Here is a 12,088-nt window from a genome sequence, read left to right as displayed (position 1 = left end):
GTCATTGTAGGACTTTGCAAGTGTCGCGAAATCTACCTACTGTTAACTCTATGGGTATACCCGGCCTTACGTGTTCAATAATTTTAAGAAATTGCATAGTTCCACTTTCTTAGCTCAGATAGCAGCCCCTGCCAGCTGGGGTCCTGGCATGTTTTGCATTGGCGTGATTTGTGATGTTGTCATTGTAGGACTTTGCAAGTGTCGCGAATTCTACCTACTGTTAACTTTGTGGGTATAACCGGCCTTACGTGTTCAATAATTTTAAGAAATTGCGTAGTTCCACTTTCTTAGCTCAGATGGCAGCCCCTGCCAGCTGGGGTCCTGGCATGTTTTGCATTGGCGTGATTTGTGATGTTGTCATTGTAGGACTTTGCAAGTGTCGCGAATTCTACCTACTGTTAACTTTGTGGGTATAACCGGCCTTACGTGTTCAATAATTTTAAGAAATTGCGTAGTTCCACTTTCTTAGCTCAGATGGCAGCACCTGCCAGCTGGGGGTCCTGTCATGTTCTGCATGTTTTGCATTGGCGTGTTTTGCGATGTTGTCATTGTAGGACTTTGCAAGTGTTGCGAAATCTACCTACTGTTAACTCTATGGGTATACCCGGCCTTAAGTGTTCAATAAAATTTCAATGTTCTCCATTCCAGTGTGCGGCACTCCAGCGTCCAGTATCTTGCGTCCATATGTGGTCCACGGCTACACGGCCCCGCAGGGCAAATGGCCCTGGCAGGTCTCGGTGCGAAAGCTGACCCAGCATATCTGTGGTGGAGTGGTGTTGACTGAGAGGCACATATTAACGGCGGCTCATTGTGTTGAGTAAGTAAGGACATCCTGGGACTGACAAGTGTTGCCTTAGTAGAGAGGTGTCCGGATTAGAGAGGTCAAATTGAATGGAAACAACCAATTTGGGACCAAAACTAGTGTCCTTAATAGAGAGGTTGTCCTGGATAGAGAGGTGTCTGCTAAGGGAGGTTCCACTGTACTTCTGCGTTTCCTTGAAGATTTGGCCGATCGGTCGGAATGCTCCTTGTTCCTCACACTAACCTGGGGGTATCGTAACCCCCTTCCCCACTGAGGGGGTCAGAATGTTTTGTTTAGGAAAAAATCCACACCAAACTATTCCTTTATGAAGTTAATACCTTTTTCAAATTAATCAGACAGTACTTGGCTGTTGAATCAATGTGAAAAATGTTTTATGGCGATGGGGGGGTCAAAAGTTAGAGATTTTGAAAAATTGGTGATTTTCATGTCAAGTTAGTTGTGGCCAACACACATTTGCTATTTCAGGGAGATGTACGATTCACCTCACATCTATGAAGTCGTGTTAGGAACGTCCAAACTCTACATGACGGAGAAAAACCGAGTGGTTGCCACCGTCCAGAAAATGTGGAAGCACCCAGAGTTCAGTAATTTCAAAGAGGGCCACGACGTCGCCGTTCTTATGTTAAAAAATCCGATCCAATTTTCCGACAAAATACGCCCAGTGTGCCTGCCGAGAAGTAGCAAGGATAAGTTCCCCGTGACGGCGCGATGTTATGTCACGGGCTGGGGATACACTGATTACTATCGTAAGTTGCGGTCGAGTTTCTTTGCTACTGGGTGTTGAAAAATAGTCTTGGTAGTTTTAAAGTTGAGTAACTGTTTAGTAACTAAATAGAGAGAGATGAAAAATATTTTTTCCCGATGACCAATTTCAACCAATTTTTTTTTGATCTCAGACTGAAATTTATACTAGACTTTGATGTTTTCACCCCAAATCTTGGTTCAGTACTCAGACTGAAATTGTCTTCCATGTCATCAAGAAAATTTTCAAAAATTGTTGATATTTTGAGAACATGTCCAAGTTGTCATTTCGTGATATTTGGAAGAATAAATGGTTAATCAGCATTGATATCGATATTTCGCTTTAGCATCAATCGATTATGTATCAATCATTATGTTCCAAAATTTTCAGCATTTTAGCGTCGCTCATGTTTGCCCTGAAAATCCCACATAGGTTTGGGATCTGAAGATTCGTAATCGACCTTATGAAAATAGTATAGTATGCAGACTTGTCAAAGTAAAACATTGTCCTTCCAGAGAAGAATGTCCCCGATGATTTACAAGAGGCCAAGATGCAACTGTGGAATACAACAAAATGTAATAGTACAGATTTCTACAATGGCACCCTCCCGTCCAGCGTCCTGTGTGCCGGCTATCTGTCAGGATATATCTCGATATGTCCCGTAAGTACTCACTAGTGCAGATATGCTGCTTAAAGGGGACTATAGGCTATAGACTATAGGCAGGAGCAGAGGTGCTAATTTGGCCATCTTCAGGTGACTATTATACACAGTATAGGGCACTGGGTCATGTCAGATTCAGCACTAAATATATTCCTCGTACAAGCGTGAATCATTTCGACCTACTGTGAGATGTGAGAGACCCCTATTGGCGACTTTGTGTAACATTTTCTTGCCTGCCTAGCTGCTGACTATATTTTCCCTTTAAAGGGGTAGGCTGGTGGTCAAGGAAAATAGAAATGCAGTTTTACACAATGCTGCAGAGAGAGGTTCTCATGGACTTAGTCGTCATTAGGGGAGTGTAATTCAACCTTTGGGAGGAATTTGGAGTGAGATTTGGACAGATGCTCAACCTCTCTTTTAAGTACAGCCGAACCTCTTATTAAGAACCCCCCCCTTGGCGTTGACCAGCTCTGTCCTTGATAGAGAGGTGTCCTGATAAGAGAGGTCAAATTGAATGGAAACAAGGTTTTACTATACAGTGGAACCTCCCTTAGCGGACACTAGTTTTGGTCCCAAATTGGTTGTTAACGACATTATTTGTCAGTTCGGATGGTGTCCTCAATAGGAAGGTTCTACTGTATCTGTTTTTTACTTCAGGGCGATAGCGGCGGTCCGTTGATGTGTCAAGATGAGCACGGCCGGTGGCGTGTGGTCGGTATCAGCAGCTTTATGTCGAGTGGATGTGACGTCCCATTCCGACCGTCTGTCTTCACCGATGTCCTACAAGAAATAGACTTCATACAAAATGTGACTTGTAAGTTTGAAACCAGTTGAATATATTTCTTCTCTAACATGTCTGTTTCAGCATGTCAGTTCCCTGAACCAGTAGCAAGTGCCTTTATGACAAGTGGCTCATCTCTAACATGTCTGTTTCAACGTGCCAGTTCCCTGTACCAATAAGAAGTGCCTTTATGACAAGTGGCTCATCTCTAACATGTCTGTTTCAGCGTGTCAGTTCTCTGTACCAATAAGAAGTGCCTTTATGACAACTGGCTCATCTCTAACATGTCTGTTTCAGCGTGTCAGTTCCCTGTACCAATAAGAAGTGCCTTTATGACAAGTCGCTCATCTCTAACATGTCTGTTTCAGCGTGTCAGTTCTCTGTACCAATAAGAAGTGCCTTTATGACAATTGGCTCATCTCTAACATGTCTGTTTCAGCGCGTCAGTTCTCTGTACCAATAAGAAGTGCCTTTATGACAAGTGGCTTATCTCTAACATGTCTGTTTCAGCGTGTCAGTTCCCTGTACCAATAAGAAGTGCCTTTATGACAACTGGCTCATCTCTAACATGTCTGTTTCAGCGTGTCAGTTTCCTGTACCAATAAGAAGAGCCTTTATGACAAGTGGCTCATCTCTAACATGTCTGTTTCAGCGTGCCAGTTTCCTGTACCAATAACAAGTGCCTTTATGACAAGTGGCTTATCTCTAACATGTCTGTTTCAGCGTGCCAGTTTCCTGTACCAGTAACAAGTGCCTTTATGACAAGTGGCTCATCTCTAACATGTCTGTTTCAGCGTGCCAGTTCCCTGTACCAATAAGAAGTGCCTTTATGACAAGTGGCTTATCTCTAACATGTCTGTTTCAGCATGTCAGTTCCCTGTACCAATAAGAAGTGCCTTTATGACAAGTGGCTCATCTCTAACATGTCTGTTTCAGCATGTCAGTTCCCTGTACCAATAAGAAGTGCCTTTATGACAACTGGCTCATCTCTAACATGTCTGTTTCAGCATGTCAGTTCCCTGTACCAGTAACAAGTGCCTTTATGACAAGTCGCTCATCTCTAACATGTCTGTTTCGGCGTGTCAGTTCCCTGTACCAATAAGAAGTGCCTTTATAACAAGTCGCTCATCTCTAACATGTCTGTTTCAGCGTGTCAGTTCCCTGTACCAATAAGAAGTGCCTTTATGACAAGTGGCTCATCTCTAACATGTCTGTTTCAGCATGTCAGTTCCCTGTACCAGTAAGAAGTGCCTTTATGACAAGTGGCTCATCTCTAACATGTCTGTTTCAGCGTGTCAGTTCCCTGTACCAGTAACAAGTGCCTTTATGACAAGTGGCTCATCTCTAACATGTCTGTTTCAGCGTGTCAGTTCTTTGTACCAATAAGAAGTGCCTTTATGACAACTGGCTCATCTCTAACATGTCTGTTTCAGCATGTCAGTTCCCTGTACCAATAAGAAGTGCCTTTATGACAACTGGCTCATCTCTAACATGTCTGTTTCAGCATGTCAGTTCCCTGTACCAGTAACAAGTGCCTTTATGACAAGTCGCTCATCTCTAACATGTCTGTTTCGGCGTGTCAGTTCCCTGTACCAATAAGAAGTGCCTTTATAACAAGTCGCTCATCTCTAACATGTCTGTTTCAGCGTGTCAGTTCCCTGTACCAATAAGAAGTGCCTTTATGACAAGTGGCTCATCTCTAACATGTCTGTTTCAGCATGTCAGTTCCCTGTACCAGTAAGAAGTGCCTTTATGACAAGTGGCTCATCTCTAACATGTCTGTTTCAGCGTGTCAGTTCCCTGTACCAGTAACAAGTGCCTTTATGACAAGTGGCTCATCTCTAACATGTCTGTTTCAGCGTGTCAGTTCTCTGTACCAATAAGAAGTGCCTTTATGACAACTGGCTCATCTCTAACATGTCTGTTTCAGCGTGTCAGTTCCCTGTACCAATAAGAAGTGCCTTTATGACAACTGGCTCATCTCTAACATGTCTGTTTCAGCATGTCAGTTCCCTGTACCAGTAACAAGTGCCTTTATGACAAGTGGCTCATCTCTAACATGTCTGTTTCAGCGTGTCAGTTCCCTGTACCAGTAACAAGTGCCTTTATGACAAGTCGCTCATCTCTAACATGTCTGTTTCAGCGTGTCAGTTCTCTGTACCAATAAGAAGTGCCTTTATGACAAGTCGCTCATCTCTAACATGTCTGTTTCAGCGTGTCAGTTCCCTGTACCAATAAGAAGTGCCTTTATGACAAGTGGCTCATCTCTAACATGTCTGTTTCAGCGTGTCAGTTCCCTGTACCAATAAGAAGTGCCTTTATAACAAGTGGCTCATCTCTAACATGTCTGTTTCAGCGTGTCAGTTCCCTGTACCAATAAGAAGTGCCTTTATGACAAGTGGCTCATCTCTAACATGTCTGTTTCAGCGTGTCAGTTCCCTGTACCAATAAGAAGTGCCTTTATGACAAGTGGCTCATCTCTAACATGTCTGTTTCAGCGTGTCAGTTCCCTGTACCAATAAGAAGTGCCTTTATGACAAGTGGCTCATCTCTAACATGTCTGTTTCAGCGTGTCAGTTCCCTGTACCAATAAGAAGTGCCTTTATGACAAGTCGCTCATCTCTAACATGTCTGTTTCGGCGTGTCAGTTCCCTGTACCAATAAGAAGTGCCTTTATAACAAGTCGCTCATCTCTAACATGTCTGTTTCAGCGTGTCAGTTCCCTGTACCAATAAGAAGTGCCTTTATCTATGACAAGTGGCTCATCTCTAACATGTCTGTTTCAGCGTGCCAGTTCCCTGTACCAATAAGAAGTGCCTTTATGACGAGTGGCTCATCTCTAACATGTCTGTTTCAGCATGTCAGTTCCCTGTTCCAGTAAAAAGTGCCTTTATGACAAGTGGCTCATCTCTAACATGTCTGTTTCAGCGTGTCAGTTCTCTGTACCAATAAGAAGTGCCTTTATGACAACTGGCTCATCTCTAACATGTCTGTTTCAGCGTGTCAGTTCCCTGTACCAATAAGAAGTGCCTTTATGACAAGTCGCTCATCTCTAACATGTCTGTTTCAGCGTGTCAGTTCTCTGTACCAATAAGAAGTGCCTTTATGACAATTGGCTCATCTCTAACATGTCTGTTTCAGCGCGTCAGTTCTCTGTACCAATAAGAAGTGCCTTTATGACAAGTGGCTTATCTCTAACATGTCTGTTTCAGCGTGTCAGTTCCCTGTACCAATAAGAAGTGCCTTTATGACAACTGGCTCATCTCTAACATGTCTGTTTCAGCGTGTCAGTTTCCTGTACCAATAAGAAGTGCCTTTATGACAAGTGGCTCATCTCTAACATGTCTGTTTCAGCGTGCCAGTTTCCTGTACCAATAACAAGTGCCTTTATGACAAGTGGCTTATCTCTAACATGTCTGTTTCAGCGTGCCAGTTTCCTGTACCAGTAACAAGTGCCTTTATGACAAGTGGCTCATCTCTAACATGTCTGTTTCAGCGTGCCAGTTCCCTGTACCAATAAGAAGTGCCTTTATGACAAGTGGCTTATCTCTAACATGTCTGTTTCAGCATGTCAGTTCCCTGTACCAATAAGAAGTGCCTTTATGACAAGTGGCTCATCTCTAACATGTCTGTTTCAGCATGTCAGTTCCCTGTACCAATAAGAAGTGCCTTTATGACAACTGGCTCATCTCTAACATGTCTGTTTCAGCATGTCAGTTCCCTGTACCAGTAACAAGTGCCTTTATGACAAGTGGCTCATCTCTAACATGTCTGTTTCAGCGTGTCAGTTCCCTGTACCAGTAACAAGTGCCTTTATGACAAGTCGCTCATCTCTAACATGTCTGTTTCAGCGTGTCAGTTCTCTGTACCAATAAGAAGTGCCTTTATGACAAGTCGCTCATCTCTAACATGTCTGTTTCAGCGTGTCAGTTCCCTGTACCAATAAGAAGTGCCTTTATGACAAGTGGCTCATCTCTAACATGTCTGTTTCAGCGTGTCAGTTCCCTGTACCAATAAGAAGTGCCTTTATAACAAGTGGCTCATCTCTAACATGTCTGTTTCAGCGTGTCAGTTCCCTGTACCAATAAGAAGTGCCTTTATGACAAGTGGCTCATCTCTAACATGTCTGTTTCAGCGTGTCAGTTCCCTGTACCAATAAGAAGTGCCTTTATGACAAGTGGCTCATCTCTAACATGTCTGTTTCAGCGTGTCAGTTCCCTGTACCAATAAGAAGTGCCTTTATGACAAGTGGCTCATCTCTAACATGTCTGTTTCAGCGTGTCAGTTCCCTGTACCAATAAGAAGTGCCTTTATGACAAGTCGCTCATCTCTAACATGTCTGTTTCGGCGTGTCAGTTCCCTGTACCAATAAGAAGTGCCTTTATAACAAGTCGCTCATCTCTAACATGTCTGTTTCAGCGTGTCAGTTCCCTGTACCAATAAGAAGTGCCTTTATGACAAGTGGCTCATCTCTAACATGTCTGTTTCAGCGTGCCAGTTCCCTGTACCAATAAGAAGTGCCTTTATGACAAGTGGCTCATCTCTAACATGTCTGTTTCAGCATGTCAGTTCCCTGTACCAGTAAGAAGTGCCTTTATGACAAGTGGCTCATCTCTAACATGTCTGTTTCAGCGTGTCAGTTCCCTGTACCAGTAACAAGTGCCTTTATGACAAGTGGCTCATCTCTAACATGTCTGTTTCAGCGTGTCAGTTCCCTGTACCAATAAGAAGTGCCTTTATGACAAGTGGCTCATCTCTAACATGTCTGTTTCAGCGTGCCAGTTCCGTTGTGCCAATAAGAAGTGCCTTTATGATGAATCCCTCATCTGTAACCGAGTTGACAACTGTGGTGATAACAGTGATGAAATAACGCTGTGTAGTAAGTACTATCAAATTAGGAGGATTTGCTTGACCCTTGTACAGTGCCTGCCCGTTGAGACAGCGTTGGATCCAGGCCTCTCAGTAATATACCGAATAGACACCGTTTTTAACGACGCAGAACCCTGATGTAGCGTTAGGAGTGATAAATGACTGATTATTTGATATGTCAGTCGTTAGCGATTATTGAGCTATAACTATGATCACTTTTCAGACTTTAACATCAACTGTACGTTTGAAGATGTGTTTATGTGTGGCTACACCGAGGACACACAAGGTACTCTGAACTGGACGCGACATTACAAGGACACACCTACAGTCGACACGGGGCCTGGGCAAGATCACACTGGAGCTAGTAAGTGTAGTAGTGAACCGTTGTGGCACTAGGTGGCATTCTAGGGTTGGCCTTAGATGCTCGGCAATTTGGTATCATAATCGCGCACCCCGCAAATGAGCAATTTTTGTCACCACAACCTGCGATCATGATCACCTGCGACAGAAATCTCTTGTGTGCGATGGTGGTCGCTGGTACCTGTGACAAGAACCAGCTATTGCTGTAACTAATTTTAAATGCAGTGATTACCAATTTTACCTGCAAACAAACAATCCTTTTGTCATGCATCATAGCGACAATTGTTACAGGTCACTGTGACAAAAATTGCTCGTCTTGTATATCAATTATCTTGTTTGGTCTTTCAGAATATTATATGTACTTGGAGGCCTCTACAGGGAAGCAAAGAGACTACGCCATCTTGTGGTCACCTTTGCACCAATCCAGCAAGAATTCATGCCTTCAGTTTTACTACCACATGCGGGGAGCGGACATCGGGAAATTCTCCGTTCTGCAGTTGGACAGGAGTAACCCTACTGCAGCGAAGACGATCTGGTCTGCTTCAGGCGACCAGGGCAACAAATGGCGGATGGGACAGGTGGACATTGAGCAGCAGAGGTTCAGAATCGGTTTCAGGGCAATTCGAGGAAATGGCGTGCTCGGAGACATCGCTATTGACGACATACGTTTGTTGGAAGGGAACTGTCCAGAGTTTAGTAAGTTTCCAGTTTGTCTAGTTGTTGATCAGCTGCTGAGCACTTTCTAATGGTACCATTCGTAAACCTATTGTCGTGACTATTTGCTGGAAAGCTCTTGCTGAGTACTCCTTAATGGTACCATTAGTTAACCTATTGTCGTGACCATTTGCTGGAAAGCTCTTGCTGAGCACTCCTTAATGGTACCATTAGTAAACCTATTGTCATGACCATTTGCCGGAAATCTCTTGCTGGGCACTCTTTAATGGTACCATTAGTAAACCTATTGTCATGACCATTTGCTGGAAAGCTCTTGCTGAGCACTCTTTAATGGTACCATTAGTAAACCTATTGTCGTGACCATTTGCTGGAAAGCTCTTGCTGAGCACTCCTTAATGGTACCATTAGTAAACCTATTGTCATGACCATTTGCCGGAAAGCTCTTGCTGGGCACTCTTTAATGGTACCATTAGTAAACCTATTGTCATGACCATTTGCTGGAAAGCTCTTGCTGAGCACTCTTTAATGGTACCATTAGTAAACCTATTGTCGTGACCATTCGCTGGAAAGTTCTTGCTGAGCACTCTTTAATGGTACCAGTAGTAAACCTATTGTCGTGACCATTTGCTGGAAAGCTCTTGCTGGGCACTCTTTAATGGTACCATTAGTAAACCTATTGTCGTGACCATTCGCTGGAAAGTTCTTGCTGAGCACTCTTTAATGGTACCAGTAGTAAACCTATTGTCGTGACCATTTGCTGGAAAGCTCTTGCTGAGCACTCCTTAATGGTATCATTAATAAACCTATTGTCGTGACCATTTGCTGGAAAGCTCTTGCTGAGCACTCCTTAATGGTACCTTTAGTTAACCTATTGTCGTGACCATTTGCTGGAAAGCTCTTGCTGAGCACTCCTTATTGGTACCATTAGTAAACCTATTTTCGTGACCATTTGCTGGAAAGCTCTAGGTGAGCACTCTCTGATGGTACCATTAAAAAACCTATTCTCATGACCATTCATTGGAAAGCTCTTACTTCTTAAGGGTACCATTTGTGTCATGACTGATTTTAAGTTATTTTGTACATAGTAAATTTCTCACACATTTTGCAGCATGTGCATCGGATGAGTACAAGTGCCGCGACCGGACCCAGTGCATCAACAAGAACCAGGAGTGTGACGTGATCATCCAGTGTTCAGATAACTCAGATGAAGACCATTGCAGTAAGTAGTCATCAGAGAGCTTTTGCAGAGAAAGGGTTAAAGGAATACTCCGTCTGTTAAAATATTTGAAATTTGAACTTGAATTTGAAAAGTTCCGATTGTGTAAATGCACACTGAATACAAAATGATGGTGTGTCTCTGGAAATGTACATTTCTGGACAGTTTTGTCTGTCTCGTCTCACTGGCTGACTTCATTTGTTTGTTTGTTGAGTAGAACCAACTTCCTTCAAAGCCTTCAAAGCCAGTGGAGCAACCGAGTTGTTAGGCCGTAAGTGCACCTGTCACATGTCAGTCCTCAAAAGTAGATTACACACCAATAGACCCCTGGCCCTGGGCTGGCGAGTGTGCGGGCACATCTCCTGGGGGCGGGGGGGGGGGGGGATTAGCCCAGGGGAGTGCTTCTCCAGGGAGGATCTCTCCCCATCCTACCACCCGCCCGCCTTGCTCCTACCTCTCTCATACTGAACGCTTTATCCTTCGACGTCTTGCTGACACCTGGTGTTGATTGGTGTCATTTCATTATTTCCGATGAGGAATTTGAAATATTATTGTGCAGGTACACAGAGTTTATCAATTTGAAAATGGTCAGTTGAATTGAAGTTTTTCATAGACGACTCTAATTCACTCTCAGAGTTGAAGTCACCCGAGTCGCCAACTGTGTGTCATTATGTGGCCTTATTTTCATGAATTTGCCTTTCCAGACTGGTCCGTGAGCTGTGATTTTGAAGAGTCGACCAAGTGTGGCTGGATCAACTATTATCCGCTGTTTCCTAACTATTTCTGGCGCTGGAATTCCGGGAGCACGCCCACCCCAAACACCGGACCGAAGTTCGATCACACGCTTAAGAATGCTAATGGTAGGTCTGATAATGATGCTACTCTTCTACAAATCCGAATTGAGTTGTCTATTATATATCCTCAGCAGATCGAGGATTGAGTGTTATTGTAAATAGTGGCCTGTGTTAAACTTTGCTCGTTTCACATTCAAAGATAGCCAGGCCGTTTGAATTGCATGGTTTTCACTCCCTTTAACTGTCTAAGAGGGTAGCACATGTCCCTTAATTAACGAAACAAATATTTTAAATATTTTTCCAAAAAAATCTTCAATTTTTTTCGGGGGGTAAATGACCACCCCTGAAGCATTTTCTGCACATCAAAATGCTCCTAAATCCAATAAATCAATGCCTGAACCCCAAACTGCCTCATTCTATTGGTGGAGTTAGCCATGTCAGCAGAGATGTACTCGATTTTGGCCACTGAAATTCCGAGTAACTTCTACAGCTTGCCATGACAAAATGTCCTCACATTGGGTTAAAAGAGAATAAAATTTGTACACAAAATAGGCTAATAATTACAAGATGTAATGCCCAGATTTAAGCAGCCGCTCCCAAGACTGGAAGAAGGTGGGTTTAGCTTAGTATTGGGCTAGCAACCCACCACTGGCGTCTGACTACGAAAAGACCATCGGGCCTACATCAAGTTGAAATATCTTATCATTTCAGGTCATTATATCTACCTGGATGCAAAAAGTGGCAGCAAAGGTCAATACAGCTTCTTCGTTTCGCATCCGTACAAGGCCCGATCTGCCTTCTGGTGCCTCGAGTTCTACTACCATATGCTCGGGCTGCCCGGCGAGGAACTATCGCAAGAAGTACAATTATACGTTCTCATCGACGGTCAGTGGAAGTTGCATTGGTCCGCAAAACAAAACACGGGCGACTCGTGGCGAATGATTCGTTTGGATTTGAAGGGGAATGGCACGTATCGTATCGGCTTTCAGGGCATAAAGAGGGAAAAACCCTTGAATAATATCAGCGACATCGCAATTGATGACATCAAGACGTACGAAGGGACGTGCCCAGCGTTTAGTAAGTTTTACAATTTGTCGTGCTTTGATTATTATTATTCTCTTCCTACTCCTTCTTCTTCCCCTTCCTCATACTCCTTCTACCTCCTCC

The 12,088-nt window shown here is 43.5% G+C and overlaps 1 protein-coding gene across 5 annotated transcripts in view; it reads left to right on the top strand.

Annotated features, from left to right (window-relative positions):
- Positions 1-12,088, top strand: part of LOC135503121 (uncharacterized) — a 78,253-nt gene that overhangs the window by 41,127 nt on the left and 25,038 nt on the right. For all 5 annotated transcript variants that reach the window (XM_064796481.1, XM_064796483.1, XM_064796482.1 and 2 more), the window contains 10 exons: positions 649-817; positions 1,289-1,569; positions 2,081-2,226; positions 2,884-3,040; positions 7,782-7,886; positions 8,100-8,240; positions 8,585-8,932; positions 10,020-10,130; positions 10,832-10,987; positions 11,633-11,998. In XM_064796481.1, coding sequence (XP_064652551.1) covers positions 649-817; positions 1,289-1,569; positions 2,081-2,226; positions 2,884-3,040; positions 7,782-7,886; positions 8,100-8,240; positions 8,585-8,932; positions 10,020-10,130; positions 10,832-10,987; positions 11,633-11,998 — 1,980 coding nt within the window. The remainder of the gene's footprint in view (positions 1-648; positions 818-1,288; positions 1,570-2,080; positions 2,227-2,883; positions 3,041-7,781; positions 7,887-8,099; positions 8,241-8,584; positions 8,933-10,019; positions 10,131-10,831; positions 10,988-11,632; positions 11,999-12,088) is intronic.

The sequence above is a fragment of the Lineus longissimus genome, chromosome 19 (assembly GCF_910592395.1).
Source record: "Lineus longissimus chromosome 19, tnLinLong1.2, whole genome shotgun sequence".
Taxonomy (NCBI): domain Eukaryota; kingdom Metazoa; phylum Nemertea; class Pilidiophora; order Heteronemertea; family Lineidae; genus Lineus; species Lineus longissimus.
The sequence above is the reverse complement of the archived record's forward strand: the minus strand, read 5'-3'. Positions and strand labels throughout refer to the sequence as shown.